At 37.3% G+C, this 17,008-nt stretch overlaps 1 protein-coding gene across 2 annotated transcripts in view; it reads left to right on the top strand.

Annotated features, from left to right (window-relative positions):
* Window positions 1-17,008, top strand: part of DYNC2H1 (dynein cytoplasmic 2 heavy chain 1) — a 388,421-nt gene that overhangs the window by 196,266 nt on the left and 175,147 nt on the right. For both annotated transcript variants that reach the window (XM_040257838.1, XM_040257837.1), the window contains 5 exons: window positions 3,287-3,352; window positions 5,378-5,428; window positions 6,191-6,268; window positions 8,106-8,237; window positions 9,585-9,657. In XM_040257838.1, coding sequence (XP_040113772.1) covers window positions 3,287-3,352; window positions 5,378-5,428; window positions 6,191-6,268; window positions 8,106-8,237; window positions 9,585-9,657 — 400 coding nt within the window. The remainder of the gene's footprint in view (window positions 1-3,286; window positions 3,353-5,377; window positions 5,429-6,190; window positions 6,269-8,105; window positions 8,238-9,584; window positions 9,658-17,008) is intronic.

Here is a 17,008-nt window from a genome sequence, read left to right as displayed (position 1 = left end):
TCTCTTTCCAACAGAAGGGTGGTTTTCTTGCAGGCAAGATTCAGTTCAGTTCAGTCGCTCAGTCGTGTCGCATTCTTTGCGACCCCATGAATCGCAGCACGCCAGGCCTCCCTGTCCATCACCAACTCCCGGAGTTCACTTAGATTCACATCCATCAAGTCAGTGATGCCATCCAGTCATCTCATCCTCTGTCATCCCCTTCTCCTCCTGCCCCCAATCCCTCCCAGCATCAGAGTCTTTTCCAATGAGTCAACTCTTTGCATGAGGTGTCCAAAGTACTAGAGTTTCAGCTTTAGCATCATTCCTTCCAAAGAAATCCCAGGGTTGATCTCCTTCAGAATGGACTGGTTGGATCTCCTTGCAGTCCAAGGGACCCTCAAGAGTCTTCTCCAACAACACACTTCAAAAGCATCAATTCTTCAGCGCTCAGCTTTCTTCACAGTCCAACTCTCACATCCATACATGACCACTGGGAAAACCATAGCCTTCATTAGACAGACCTTTGTTGGCAAAGTAATGTCTCTGCTTTTGAATATGCTATCTAGGTTGGTCATAACTTTTCTTCCAAGGAGTAAGCGTCTTTTAATTTCATGGCTGCAGTCATCATCTGCAGTGATTTTGGAGCCCCCCAAAATAAACTCTGACACTATTTCCACTGTTTCCCCATCTATTTCCCATGAAGTGATGGGACCAGATGCCATAATCTTCGTTTTCTGAATGTTGAGCTTTAAGCCAACTTTTTCACTCTCCACTTTCACTTTCATCAAGAGGCTTTTTAGTTCCTTTTCACTTTCTGCCATAAGGGTGGTATCATCTGCATATCTGAGGTTATTGACATTTCTTCTGGCAATCTTGATTCCAGCTTGTGTTTCTTCCAGTCCAGCGTTTCTCATGATGTACTCTGCATAGAAGTTCAATAAGCAGGGTGACAGTATACAGCCTTGACGTATTCCTTTTCCTATTTGGAACCAGTCTGTTGTTCCATGTCCATTTCTAACTGTTGCTTCCTGACCTGCATATAGATTTCTCAAGACGCAGGTCAGGTGGTCTGGTATTCCCATCTCTTGAAGAATTTTCCATAGTTTATTGTGATCCACACATTCAGAGGCTTTGTCATAGTCAAGAAAGCAGAAATAGATGTTTTTCTGGAACTGTCTTGCTTTTTCCATGATCCAGCAGATGTTGGCAATTTGATCTCTGGTTCCTCTTCGTTTTCTAAAACCAGCTTGAACATCTGGAAGTTCATGGTTCACATATTGCTGAAGCCTGGCTTGGAGAATTTCGAGCATTACTTTACTAGCATGTGAGATGAGTGCAATTGTGTGGTAGTTTGAGCATTCTTTGGCATTGCCTTTCTTTGGGATTGGAATGAAAACTGACCTTTTCCAGTCCTATAGCCACTGCTGAGTTTTCCAAATGTGCTAGCATATTGAGTGAGCACTTTCACAGCATCATCTTTCAGCATTTGAAAGAGCTCAACTGGAATTCCACTAGCTTTGTTCGTAGTGATGCTTTCTAAGGCCCACTTGACTTCACATTCCAGGATGTCTGGTTCTAGATGAGTGATCACACCATCGTGATTATCCGGGTCAGGAAGATCTTTTTTGTCCAGTTCTTCTGTGTATTCTTGCCACCTCTTCTTAATATCTTCTGCTTCTGTTAGGTCCATACCATTTCTGTCCTTTATTGAGCCAATCGTTGCATGAAATGTTCCCTTGGTATCTCTGATTTTCTTAAAGAGATCTCTGGTCTTTCCCATTCTGTTGTTTTCCTAGATTTCTTTGCATTGATCGCTGAAGAAGGCCTTCTTATCTCTTCTTGCTATTCTTTGGAACTCTGCATTCAGATGCTTTTATCTTTCCTTTTCTCCTTTGCTTTTCGCTTCTCTTCTTTTCACAGCTATTCGTAAGGCCTCCCCAGACAGCCATTTTGCATTTTTGCATTTCTTTTCCATGGGTATGGTCTTGATCCCTGTCTCCTGTACAATGTCACGAATCTCATTCCATAGTTCATCAGGCACTCTATCAGATCTAGACCCTTAAATCTATTTCTGACTTCCACTGTATAATCATAAGGGATTTGATTTAGGTCATACCTGAATGTTCTAGTGGTTTTCCCTACTTTCTTCAATTTGAGTCTGAATTTGGTAATAAGGAGTTCATGATCTGAGTCACAGTCAGCTCCTGGTCTTGTTTTTGTTGACTGTATAGAGCTTCTCCATCTTTGGCTGCAAGGAGTATAATCTATCTGATTTCGGCATTTACCATCTGGTGATGTTCATGTGTAGAGTCTTCCCATTACTTGCTGGTTATGATTACAGGAGAGTGTTGTTTTTGTTGTTGTTCTTGAATGTATCTTATATATATATTGTATCATATCCTTCTCTTTGTAGGTTTATAATCATACACACCTGTAATACTAGATATAAAGTATGATTTACAGTATGGAAAAAGCTAAATAAAGTTTATATTAGAATTCTGTAGGAAACATGGTGCTTTAGCAGATGGTTTTGTTTATATTGGTAAACTACTTTCTTTGACAGAAATGACAGAAGCTTATTTTATAAAATTTGAAAAATACATCAAATAAGGAAACAAAAATAACCTGTAATCTCAAATCACTGATAAAAACTTTATTATCTGTTTCTAATTTCTTTTGCAGATATATATGCATGTCTGTTTATATAAAAATATTTGTTGAAATAAACTATGAACTATGCTGTGTACTTCGATTTGACTGTTTTCATGATAGATTTTTGAACAGTCATGTTGTTTCAGTTTACCCCTCCACTGTAAAAATCCTTGCGATGAGTACCCTCATTTCTTATTTAGAATACGTTTGTAATCTCTTTGCACAAATTTCTAGAAATGCAATTTCTTGCATTTTATGGGGATATAGGATGTTCATGGGCATATAACATACACAATGACAAATTGAAGATTACTAATGCAAGAGGTTGATCTGGTTAATAATGTCTAATCTAAACCTTATAGTTGGATTTCATCTAGATAAATTTGTTTTTTTTTGTTGTTGTTGTCTTTTTAAATGAGATATATACACTGATTATTCCTTAGCACTACTTCCAAATATTGTCTTTCTCTATACTTCCACTACCAACTTAGAAGAATTGTCCTATGTAGATGCCATCTCAATAGTCATTTTTATAGTCATAAAAGTAGATTATTAGATGATAGAGCATAGAATTTATGAACTAGAATTTAAGGACTATGCTTTTACAAAAACAGACATTTAGAAAAAGCAAAATAATATCTGTTATTCTTTTCAGGCTGATCAGTTGATGTTCGCTTTGCATTTCATTCGAGGCATGCATCCTGAACTTTTTCAAGAAAACGTAAGTAGAAGAAAAGGAGGAAAATATTATGAGTTGTATAGAAATTTGGTAACGGGTAGACTTTTAGTTAGATTAGAAATTGCTTAAGGCTAGAAATTCCATATCAACCTATTCATTGTTTACTTAGTTAGAAATTTAGTGTATGATGCTGATTTCCAGTTCTACTCTTTTGTGGTTGAGCCAGATATTCTGAAGGAATAAGGCAGGGAAAGAAATCTAACTTGCCATGCAAAGTCACTTGAGTCGTGTCCGACTCTGTGTGACCCCTTAGACGGCAGCCTACCAGGCTCTTCCGTCCCTGGTATTCTCCAGGCAAGAACACTGGAGTGGGTTGCCATTTCCCTCTCTAATGCATGAAAGTGAAAAGTGAAAGTGAAGTCGTTCAGTTGTGTCTGACTCTTAGCGACCCCATGGACTGTAGCCCACCAGGCTCCTCCATCCATGGGATTTTCCAGGCAAGAGTGCTGGCGTGGGGTGCCATTGCCTTCTCCCTAACTTGCCATACTACCAAGATTTTTCTGAACACAAGTGTACTTTTCCAGGACACCAGAAGAATCAGCCTTATTATTTTCCTTATCTAAGCAGGGGGGCTGATATAAAAATATGAAGCTATATGAGTATAGCAGTACATTATTTATCATTTACATTGGCATGCTTAGAATCAGCACGTGAAACAAGAGTGAGTCATTCTCAGAAACCTCCTTCTTGAGTCTGAAGATTTATATTAATCTTTTAATATATAATTTATTATATTTTGTTTATGTCTTTATTTCTGCTCTGCCATATAACCCCCTCTCAGACTTGAAAGAAATGTCCTTTAAGATAGGGCTAAGTAATCCATCTCTAATTTACTTCTAATGTTAAAAAAATTCTTTTTAAGTGATTTTCCTCATTATTCTGCCATTTTCATTAAAGTGGGCTTGCAGTAGCCAGAGTGGCAGGGAATAGTATATGGACAGTGCACTTTGACCTAGTGACCTGGTAACCTTTAACAGTCTATGATCAGATTTTAACTACGCTTTGGGTTCTCCTCATTTGAATACGTGCCATTCCATATGACTGTTCTCTATTTCTTTCTAACTCCAAATACTCTGGTTGACTTGTATAAATTTCTCCTGATTTTGATTTGGCTACTTTTATTTATACCATTTACTTTGATGCATTTCCCTCTTCCTGTATACTTTTCATCATGATCAATAAGCTCTGTTGCATGAGACTTAGTTTTCTCTCTTGAAGTATAAATAAATTATCATTGGGAAAAGAGAACGCTTTTCCTTAACTCACATAAAATAGTAGTAATAATTTGCATTTTATTTATTTGTGACTGTATAACTCCAGTAGGAAGAGTGAGTAGAGGCAGTATGTTGCTTTGGTAGTTTTTCCATATTGCACTCAAATATTATTATTCTTATGCTGGCCCATGTATAACAAATAATATGGTAGTGCCCGTAATTATCTGATCGGGTAACCCAGAGAGAAGACATAGATTTTCAGAGAGCCCTAGATTCTGCAACACTTGATCAATTTTGATTCCATGAGTTAATTAGGAAAAAAAAAAAGTAGCAATGGCCATCTTCTCCCTATACATTGGAAAAGATAAGTTAATGGTGGGACTTTTCTCTATTTTTCCCAGTATACACAATTTTTAAACTTCTGATGCATCTTACTGCTTATATATTAGTGAAGAATAGCATGTAATAGGACAAAGTAAAGATATTGACAAATGCTAACTGTATAGACATTTTAATTTTTAGATGTTGAGACTCACGTGTTTAATGGGGTTATATTTTCTCTTATAATTATTCTAATAGATTTCATTTTAATGTTGGTATGTTACCAACATAATGTTTTATATTGGTAAGGTACATAAACTCATAATAAGAGTTGGGAAGATATGAAAGGAGTTTTTTCCTCCATGTTTTTTAGAAAGCTAAATTGTAAGCTGTCTTATGGGGAAATTTAAAAAGATTTGTTAAATGGTTAGAATATTTATCTTTTTGTGTTTCTCATATTTTTGTTAAATAGGAATGGGATACATTTACAGGTGTGGTGGTTGGAGACATGTTGCGGAAAGTTGTAAGTTAGAATAATTAAAATCATTATTTCATTCTTAGGGAAAGTAATTCTGATTTTGACTTCATGAAATATAATTTGCTTCAAAGTAGTTTTAAGTTACTGTTGAAATTATAATTAGAGGAATATGTCCTTCCCTCTATTGCCCTAATATAAAATGGACTGATATATTTTTTTTGTCCTTGAGGACATTTTTTTTGGAGTCTATTTAATTAAACATAATTAATATCGTTTCTTTTTTCAGTATATGTATTTTGAAACTCTGAGAAAATTAAATCTTGTAGTATAGCTAGGAAAGTTTTCTTAACTAAGTGAAATTAAAAATTACTTATCTTTTGAAACTTTATTCAAATTAGCTTTTTTTTCCAGTAATTTTCTACCTCAACAGGTAATAGATAAAATTATTCTTCAAAGCAGCCTATCGAAACTGTAATGCAAAACCTAGATTATGTTGGAAATGCAAGATATAATTAAAAATAATGCAGTTTTATGGTAATTTCATATTACATTTGAGTTTTTCTGAAGTTTTACAAAGGAATAAACATTATGAAAATAAACATTACATTTTTCTAAATTATCTATACCTTACGTAGAATTCTACCATATTGATTTGTAAAATAGATATAAATGAAAAATACATAGAATGAGGTTCTTCTTAAAAACCAAAGTAGTGTTCATAAAATTAGCTGGACAGTTTAACAAAAATTTTTTAAATTCTGAATTTTACCAAATGTGCTAAGGGAAATAATTGCTCTAATTAAAAAGGACTCTCAACAAAGAATACGTGATCAACTTCCATCTTGGATAGATCAGGAAAGAAGCTGGGCAGTGGCAACATTAAAGGTATTCCTTTCTTACTTTGAAGGATATTTAATTTTTTAGTAGTTGCATTATTTCTGTTTATATTTTTATGTTCTACCACTTCATACTTGGTGTTGATATTTCTGTGAAAATGACATAAAATCAGTGGGTAAAAAATATCCAAGAATTATTCTGATTAGCTCTGTAATGAATAATTAATTAATTGAATCTTTCATTCATTGTATAACATATTGAATCTCCACATGGTCAAGATTCTGTGCTATATACCTATAGAGAATAGAAAGATAAGTAAAGAAATGTCCTCTAATATGGTAGGTGAATGCTTTATTAATAGAGTAATTTAGGATCAGTAATAAAATACAGTATGATACTTATATTGAAAAGGTTTCAAAATCAAATTATTTCTCTCACTTCTATTCACCTTTTAATATCTTTCACACTCAACTGTTCACTTAGGGTAAGAAACATTTTTTTTTAAACAACTTTACTAGAATGCAAAAAATTAATAATTATAAAAAATAGTGAGAATCTGAAGGTATTTCTGGATTATTGGGCAAGACCTGTGAACTATTTCATGAGCTCCTAATGAAAAATTAATATTAATCATTATGGTACAGTTAAAATTGTTTGAACAATTGATCTACTGAGGTTATTCTTGGCAAAAAATCTTTTTTTTTTTAAATTTATTTTTTATTTTACTTTACAATTCTGTATTGGCAAAAAATCTTAACTGTATTAACCTATAAAAGTATAGGTTTTTTTTCACATACTAATTTCTTGTTAAGTAAAGAAATGCAAAACATTGAGGAAAGGCAGTTTTCCTCTTCAGAGAATGTTTATAATATATATTAATGTTTTATTATCATTTTAGTTTATAAAACATTTTCAAATGAACTATTATCACACAAATCTTAAAAGGGAGATATTATTAACTTTCTTTTTATGGATAAGAAATGAGAATCTGTGCAGTGAATTGCTAAATGCTTGAACCTGAATTTTCACTTAAATTTCACACATATTTTTTAGGACTTATTATGTGCCAGGCATCATATTAAATGCTTCAGATGTATTATCTTACTTTATTATCACAATAACATATTCAAAAGGTCATAGTTATGCTTGTTTTTGAGAAGGGCAGGCTGAGGTATAGACAAGTTAAATAATTTACCCAAGATCAAATAGCTGGGAAGTTTTGAAACTCTGATTTTAATTTGAGCATTCTGATACCACAGTCCATGCCTTTGATATATGTTTTCCAAATATAGTGGGATTTTCCCCACTCTTTCATCCCTCTCTTCTTTCCCCTTCTCACCTTCTTATGTTCGAGGTATCATGCAGAATTTAAAAATGGATGTTCTCATTAGATATTTGCAACATTGCTACCCATTTCACAGATGAAGTAGCTAAGGCATAAAATGATAATAGTCACTTATGGTCACTTAGAAAATAAAGAGTTGAAGTTGTAACTAGGCATATTTTTACACTCTAACATGGAACTCTTATTGTGGCAGTGTTTAAAATTTGTTACTTGGTTTTAGTGAAAGTATTCTTTTCTCCACAAGGGGGAGATAGGTACACATGTTTTTACATAGAGAAAAGATTTGTTAATGTTCAAAAATTGATGTCGTATTACTTTAGAAATACTTGCTTTTAATTCTGGATTAGGTACATGCACCATACTATTTCTGACTTAGACATGATTGAATAAGCCAACGTGAGTTAGAAAACAATATCTGTCAGGAATTCCACTTACTGTTTTTTAGTATGCATCTGTGTGTATGTATTTAGTATATATGTTTGTATGTCTGTATTTATATTTGTTTGTTGCTCATTATATATGTTTATTTTTATTTTTTAGATTGCTCTTCCCAGTCTTTATCAGACCCTGTGCTTTGAAGATGTAGCTTTGTGGCGTACCTATTATCATAATTCAATGTGTGAGCAAGAGTTTCCATCTATTCTTATAAAGAAAGTTTCTTTATTTCAGCAGGTAAATTATCTAAATGCATAAAAGTCTTAAATGTTTCTCTTGTTGTTCATAGGCCATTTACATGAAAGCTTTGCCTGTAGGGTGTCACTTAACCTTGGGGCATATGTGGGAAAGCGCTCTCTGGTCTTGCCACCCTATCCAGACAGGGAAATCCCAGACAGTGTTTCTGGGCAGTGTGTTTCCCACCAAGTTTGTATTACTCCCCCTGCCTCTGACCCAAGGGGGATCTTGGAATAGAATATCCGTATAGAAAGTGATTAAAGTATTTATTATTCAGGTTCTTCACTCATTTCCCAGGGTTCTGTCTAAGGAAAAGAAAGACCTTATGCTAAGGAACGGGGAGCTTGTGTCCCTGTTGGCTAGAGCAAACCTTAGTGTTGGAGAGGACAGGGGAGTTGATGCTCCAGGAGATGACCCTTCCGTTTATGTCTGCACGCATCCTCAGTGCCGGGTCATGGCCAACTCTGCGGCTCCATGGATGGCAGCCCGCCAGTCTCTTCTGTTTACTGGTTTCTCCAGGCAAGATACCGGAGTGGGTTGCAATTTCCTTCTCCAGGGGATCCTCCGGACCTGGGATCAAACCCTCATCTCCTACATTTCCTGCATCGGCAGGCGGGTTCTTTATCACTCTGCCCTTTCTCTTCACCGTGCTGCTGGTTGTTGTTCTGTCCCCTTTGTTTTCTCCTTTCGAAGTTCTGTTTCATCAGGTGTGTTTAAGAAAAAGGAAAAAAAAAAAAAGAAAAACTTCATTTGAAAACTTAAACATCTAGAACTAGATAGACGTGATTCAGCATAAAATCAGTGATTTGAAAAATTTAGGAGTTTTATGTCTCTACACTGCTGTCACCGGGAATGCCTCAGCTACAGACTCTTATTTTCACTTGTCACTGGGCCCTTTGTTAGCTTCTGAAGACAGCTAGCACTGTGACCGTTACATGCTAATGTTTACCTTTGATAAAAGATCTGAGGGCTTCCCAGGTGGCTGAGCGATAAAGAACCTGCCTGCCAAGCAGAAGATGCGGTTTCGATTCCTGGGTTGGGAAGATCCCTTGGAGAAGGAAATGGCACTCTGGTGTTCTTGCCTGGGAAATCCCATGGACAGAGGAGCCTGGTGGGCTACAATCCAAGAGGCAGCGAGAGTTGGACACGACTTAGAGACTAAATAACAGCAATAGATCTGATGGATTTTAGTAATATTTTGGCTATTAAAGAAATGTATTTTTATATACCTATTATGACAGTTTTAGGCATGTGGTAAGCATTTTTTAAATTAATTAGCATCATTGTTCAATTACAGTTGTTGTGGGAACTTTACGATTTAAAAATACTCTGCACTTATGTTTTAAGGTTCTTGTGGTACAGGCTCTCAGACCAGACAGACTGCAAAGTGCCATGGCCCTATTTGCATGTAAAACTCTGGGTAAGTACACTTCTTTTCTAGACCTAGACCACTGACCTGAATTATTTGTTTTTTTTTTTTTTAATTAATTTTTATTAGAATATAGTTGATACACTGTGTTGCATTCATTTCTGCTGTGCAATAAAGTCAACCAGTTATACATATATCCACTTTTTAAAACATTGTCTTCCTGTATAGGTCATTGCAGAGTGCTGAGTAGTTTTCAGTTCTCTGCGGTAGGTTCTTATTAGATGTATACTTCATACGTGTAGTGTGTATATGGGCTCCCAGGTGACACTAGTGGCAAATGACCACCTGCCGACGCGGGAGATGCAAGAGAACTGACTTGACCCTTGGCTGGGAAGACCCACTGTAGCAGAAAGAGGCAAGCTACTCCAGTATCCTTGCCTGGAAACCCCGTGGACACACGAGCCTGGTGGACTAGTCCTTGGGGCTGTGAAGAGTCAGACATGATGGGAACACATGCACAGTGTGTATGTCAGCCCCGGTCTCCCTTCTGTTTCTATACCTGTGGCTCTACTTCTGCTCTGTAAATAAGTAGATTTAAGCCATTTTTTTCTTTTTAGATTCTGCATGTAAGTGATATCATATAGTATTTGTCTTTCTCTGTCTTTCTCTCAGTATCATAATCTCTAGGTTCATCCCTGTTGCTGCAAATTGCATTATTTCATCTTTTTATGACTAAGTAATTCTATATATATATCACCTCTTCTTTATCCATTCTTCTGTTGGTCTGCATTTAGCTTGCTTTCATGTCCTGGCTGTTGTAAATAGTGCTGCCTGGAACACTGGGGTGCATATATCTTTTTGAATTTTTTTTTTGGGCATATGCTCAGCAGTGGGATTATTGGATCATATTGTGGCCCTGTTTCAGTTTTTTAAGGTATCTCCATACTGTTCTCCATAGTGGCTGTATCAATTTACACTCCCACCAAAAGTGTGGGAGGATTCCCTGCTCTCCACACTCTCTCCAGCACTTATGGTTTGTAGATTTTTTGATAATGGCCATTCCCCCTGGTGTGAGGTGATACCTTATGTAGTTCTGATTTGCATTTCTCTAATAATGAGTGATGCTGAGCATCTTCCATATGGTTCTTGGCCATCTGTATGTTTTCTTTGGGGCAGAAGATCTAAATTATTTGTTTTTAATTTACATTTTATTTTATGCTGACCTTAGTTTAGAAAGATTATACACTTTCCTCCTGTATCCTATTTGTCTTACAACTCTACTTGGTTTAAAGAAATATTTGTTTGTGTTGGATATGACCATAATTAATTTTGTGTTAAATTTGATGCATAATTGACATCCTATACCTAGCTAGGATGTCTGAACTTTTAAAAATTCTTTTCTTATGAAAACACTTTAGATTTTTAGACATTCATCTATGATCAGAATTTCAAAGCAGGGCGTCAGATGTATGATTTAGATAAAATTAAATATACAGATTCCATGCGTATGTGCTAAGTCGCTTCAGTAGTATCTGACTCTGTGACCATATGAACTGTATCCCGCCAGACTCCTCTATCCATGGCATTTCCCAGGCAAGAATACTGGAGAGGGCTGTTGTTTCCTTCTCCAAAGGATCTTCCTGACCCAGAGATCAAGCCAGCGTCTCCTGGGGCTCCTGCGTAGGCAGGAGGGTTCTTTAACACTAGCTCCACCTTAGAAGTCCCAGAGTCCCAGATAATAAAGCCTTCAAAATAAGTTATTTTTGCTGTAAAACAAAAATAATTTGTGTATCTTTAGTTTGTAGACATCTGTGCAATACGTATTTGTTAAGTCTTTTAATTAGTCTTAAAGGAAGCATTTAAAGTTATCACTCATTTGAAAATAGCATACTGTATTAACATTTGTACTAGAAAAGTTTGGAAAAACTATGTCAAAGAGAATATGAAAAGAATTTTACTTGAAGCTCAGTCATCCAAGAATAATAGATTTTTGTTATTCTAAACCACAGGAGGTTTTAGAATTATGTTGGAAATATGCTGGCACAATTAAAATAGTATGCTGACAATTTATATTTAATATTCCACATAATGTATATGAAATATTATAAATTGTGTTTAATCAAAGCTTACGTATATTTCAATCAAGTAAACTTAACATATGCATGTTTTTCTCTATATTTGAATTTGTCATATAAATGAGCTAGCACAATGTTTGATGAAATTGAAAAATATCCTGAGCCTTCCATGCTTATCATAGAAAAACTTCACAGTACCAAATAGTCATTCTGTTTTTAATATGCAAAACTATTATATTCACATATATCAGGGTATTATTTGAGAAATTATCTCTTAACTCAAAGGATTAATTTTGCCCTAGTGAACTCATTCTTTCCTTAAACGTGAATGTTTGTAACAATAATAATCACTGCTAATATTTTAATAGCTTTTACTATATGCCAGGTACTAGTCATAAGTGCTGTATAATTTAATCCTCACAGCAACTGTATGAGAGGCTATTTTTACAGCCATTTAAAAATGAGGAAACAAGATCACACAACTAAATGATAGAATTCAAACCCAGCTCCAAAGTCTGTGCTGTTTAAATACTGAAGGACTCAAGATTTATTCTCAGTTTAGAGAGATATTCTTGGCAGATGCTAACATAAAAAAATCTGCCTCAACCTTAGATGAAGTTTTTCCATATGCACCTCCGTTTCCACTCTTACCAGTATCAGTATTCCAGGGCTGCCCTCAGGACCACAAGCTGGGTGGATTAGAACAACAGACGTGTATGGTGTCATAATTTTGGAAGTTAGAAGTCTGAAATCAAGATTTTGGCAAGGCCATGTTCCCTTTGAAATCTGTAGAGGAATCCTTCCTTGCCTTTTCACAGATCCTGGTGGTTTGCTTGCAATCTTCCATGTTTTTTGGCGCGTAAGGGCGTATAATTTGAATATTTGTCTTTGTTATAACTTGACATTTGCCCTTTGTGTTTCAGAATTCACACAGCTGTCTTCCTATAAGAAAAGCAGTTGTATTTAATTGGGAGTTCACCTTAGTCGGTCTGAACTCATCTGAGGTTAACTAATTATATCTACAATGACCCTGTTTCCAATAAGGTCATCTTCTGAGGTTCTGAGGTTAGGCATTCAGCATGTCTCTTTTGGGGGGCTGCATTTGAGCCCATTATGCTCACTAACCCAGTGTTTCACATAATGGCTATTTTCTGTTTTGGCAAGATGTCCTTTTTCCCTGTGGGTGTACTTGCACACATGTTCACACATATGCCCGCACATATTTTTGAGGCTCCATTTAGAATGGTCACTTGTCTGGTTAGTGAAGAGTATGTCAAAGTATGTCTATGGATATATTCATTGCTTTCCTTTTGTTTAGCATGGAGAGAAAATATCCCTATTTATGCATCCCTGTTGAATGTTTATTTGCTAGGTACTTTTTACTCATATCTGATAGAGTGTTTATCCACCTAACTCTTGGTTAGAAAAAGTAGGGGTGGCGTCTGGGCCAGTTGGTTTTTTGGACTCTGATAACAGCAGGAGGTTTCCTTCCTTTGTCCCAGCCTTGTAGTTTCTCTCTGCCCCCTTGTCTCTCCCTATCTTTGTCTTTTCCTTTTTCTTTTTTTTCTGTCTCTCTGATTGCTGCTTATGTGTTGCCCTTAATCTCATGGTTCATATATATGCTGAAGGATAAGGCTACTGATATATCATGTAGTTTAAAGCTTGTAGTGAAAGAAACTTTCTTTCTGAATTTTACTATAAAAAAACTCTATAGAAGGACTCTGATTTTCTTGCTTGGGTAACATATCCACCTCTGCAGCTAATTCCAACAGTAATATCTGAAACAAGATTTTTCCCCCAAAGAAGTCACAGGTAGAGTGGGGCTGTACTCAGAAATGAGGGGAAGGGTTGCAGGTACAAAACAGTAGGTACCCATCATAGTCAAATTGCATATGATCTGTTTTAGCTGATTTCATATTTAAGTAATTTGATAGTGAGCCATTAATTTGTAAAGTACATTTTGAGAATATGGCTCCTTTAAGAGTTATAAATCAGTTCTGCTGCTGCTGCTAAGTCGCTTCAGTCATGTCCGACTCTTTGCGACCCCATGGACTGCAGCACTCCAGGCTTCCCTGTCCATCACCAACTCCTGGAGTCCACCCAAACCCATGTCCACTGAGTTGGTAATGCCATCCAACCATCTCATCCTCTGTCGTCCCCTTCTCTTCCTATCCTCAATCTTGTGCAGCATCAGTTCACTTCAGTCGCTCAGTCGTGTCCGACTCTTTGTGACCCCATGAATCACAGCACGCAGGGCCTCCCTGCCCATCACCATCTCCTGGAGTTCACTCAGACTCACGTCCATCGAGTCGGTGATACCATCCAGCCATCTCATCCTATGTTGTCCCCTTTTCCTCCTGCCCCCAATCCCTCCCAGCATCAGAGTCTTTTCCAATGAGTCAACTCTTCGTATGAGGTGGCCGAAGTACTGGAGTTTCAGCTTTAGCATCATTCCTTCCGAAGAACACCCAGAGCTGATCTCCTTCAGAATGGACTGGTTGGATCTCCTTGCAGTCCAAGGGACTCTCAAGAGTCTTCTCCAACACCACAGTTCAAAAGCATCAATTCTTCAGCGCTCAGCTTTCTTCACAGTCCAACTCTCACATCCATACATGACCACAGGAAAAACCATAGCCTTGACTAGACAGACCTTTGTTGGCAAAGTAATGTCTCTGCTTTTCACTATGCTATCTAGGTTGGTCATAACTTTTCTTCCAAGGAGGAAGCATCTTTTAATTTCATGGCTGCAGTCACCATCTGCAGTGATTTTGGAGCCCCCCCCCAAAAAAGTCTGACACTGTTTCCACTGTTTCCCCATCTATCTCCCATGAAATGATGGGACAAGATGCCATGATCTTCATTTTCTGAATGTTGAGCTTTAAGCCAACTTTTTCACTCTCCACTTTAACTTTCATCAAGAGGCTTTTTAGTTCCTCTTCACTTTCTGCCATAAGGGTGGTGTCATCTGCATATCTGAGGTTATTGATATTCCTCCCGGCAATCTTGATTCCAGTTTGTGTTTCTTCCAGTCCAGCGTTTCTCATGATGTACTCTGCATAGAAGTTAAATAAGCAGGGTGACAATATACAGCCTTGACGTACTTCTTTTCCTATTTGGAACCAGTCTGTAGTTCCATGTGCAGTTCTAACTGTTGCTTCCTGACCTGCATACAGATTTCTCAAGAGGCAGGTCAGGTGGTCTAGAATTCCCATCTCTTTCAGAATCTTCCACAATATCTTGTGATCCACACAGTCAGAGGCTTTGGCATAGTCAATAAAGCAGAAATAGATTTTTTTTTTCTGGAACTCTTTTGCTTTTTCGATGATCCAGCGAATGTTGGCCATTTGATCTCTGGTTCCTCTGCCTTTTCTAAAACCAGCTTGAACATCAGGAAGTTCACGGTTCACGTATTGCTGAAGCCTGGCTTGGAGAATTTTGAGCAGTACTTTACTAGCGTGTGAAATGAGTACAATTGTGTGGTAGTTTGAGCATTCTTTGGCATTGCCTTTCTTTGGGATTGGAATGAAAACTGACCTTTTCCAGTCCTATGGCCACTGCTGAGTTTTCCAAATGTGCTGGCAAATTGAGTGCAGCACTTTCACAGCATCGTCTTTCAGGATTTGAAAGAAGTCAACTGGAATTCCATCACCTCCACTAGCTTTGTTCGTAGTGATGCCTTCTAAGGCCCACTTGACTTCACATTCCAGGATGTCTGGCTCTAGGTGAGTGATCACACCATCGTGATTATCCCAGCATCAGGGTCTTTTCAAATGAGACAGTTCTTCACATCAGATGGCCAAAGTATTTGGAGCTTCAGTTTCAGCATCAGTCCTTCCAATGAATATTCAGGACTGATTTCCTTTAAGATGGACTGGTTGGATCTCTTTGCAGTCCAAAGGACTCTCAAGAGTCTTCTCCAACAGCACCGTTCAAAAGCATCAGTTCTTCAGCGCTCAGCTTTCTTTATGGTCCAACTCTCACATCCATACATGACTACTGGAAAAACCATAGCTTTGACTAGACGGACCTTTGTTGGCAAAGTAATGTCTCTGCTTTTTAATATGCTGTCTAGGTTGGTCATAGCTTTTCTTCCAAGGAGCAAGCATGTTTTAATTTCATGGCTGCAGTCACCATTGGCAGTGATTTTCAAGCCCAACAAAATAGTCTCACTGTTTCTGTTGTTTCCCCACATGCCATGTTTCCCATGTTTTCTCTACTTGCCAGGAAGTGCTGCCTTGATCGTAGTTGTCCTATCTACTTGCTGCTTTTTTCTTTCTTTTTAAATGGTTGTCTCCTCTGTATCATTCAAATGTTAATATTTCCAGAGAGGCTTTTCTGGGTCATCTAATCAGTACCAACATATCTACCTGCTTTAATTCTTTACCCACTTCTTAACACTAACTGACATATTTCTTGCTCATTTATATACTTCTGTCTATTCGTATAAGTGAAATGGAGGTTTAAGTAAAATGAGGCAATTGCAGAAAGGTTCTCAGTAGACTCTTCTTCCCTCGCCCGTTTAGTCATTGAAAGTATTCTCTCTGTGCCCCACTGCACGTGACCTTTCTCACTGAATCTGTTGTTTGACCCTCTGTCTCTCCTCTGGAGTACTTCTGTATTGTATTATGTCATGTCTAGGTTAAATGATATTTAAGTTTTAATGTCATGGAGTGAAAAACCTCATAATATTCACATATTCAAATTCTTTGAAAGTTTAATATACTTTTAAAGTTATACTCTATTTCTAAGCAGAAGTTATATATACTGGTGTATGGCTGGGTGACTGTTTGGTCAAGTGGTTTTATTAATGCAGTTTTTATGTAAAATGGGGCACTTTATTTCATGAATAAGTTTTAAAAGTTCATACTGCTGCAAAATGACAAGCACTTATCTTTTCAATCAAATTTTAGGGATTTGATTTCAAGTATAATTTCTTGAGCATCATTCATATGGAACAACAAATTTAAGTTAGTTCAGTTAATAACACTAAAATGGCCTCAAGGCAAAGGGTCACACTCTCTCCTTAAGCTTAGCGAGGAAGTCCTGTCCAAAGCTGAGACAGACTAAAGGCTAGGTTTCCTGTGCCAAATTGTTAGCCAAGATGTGATTACAGAGGAACAGGCCTTGAGGGACATTGAAAGTGCTCCTGCAGCTCACAGCTTGGAGAATGGCCTCATGGTTGCCAGAGGAGTGGCTGGTCAGGGACTTTGGTGTTGCCCTGTGCAGAGTGCTCTGCATACGATGCGTGACCGGCGGGGACACACTGTGCAGCACGCGCAGCCCTGCCGGGCGTCACGCGCAGCCCTGCCGGGCGTCACGCGCAGCCC

This window comes from Oryx dammah, unplaced genomic scaffold (genome assembly GCF_014754425.2).
Source record: "Oryx dammah isolate SB20612 unplaced genomic scaffold, SCBI_Odam_1.1 HiC_scaffold_17, whole genome shotgun sequence".
Lineage (NCBI taxonomy): Eukaryota > Metazoa > Chordata > Mammalia > Artiodactyla > Bovidae > Oryx > Oryx dammah.
Note: the sequence above shows the minus strand (reverse complement) of the source record. Positions and strands in the feature narration are given on the sequence as shown.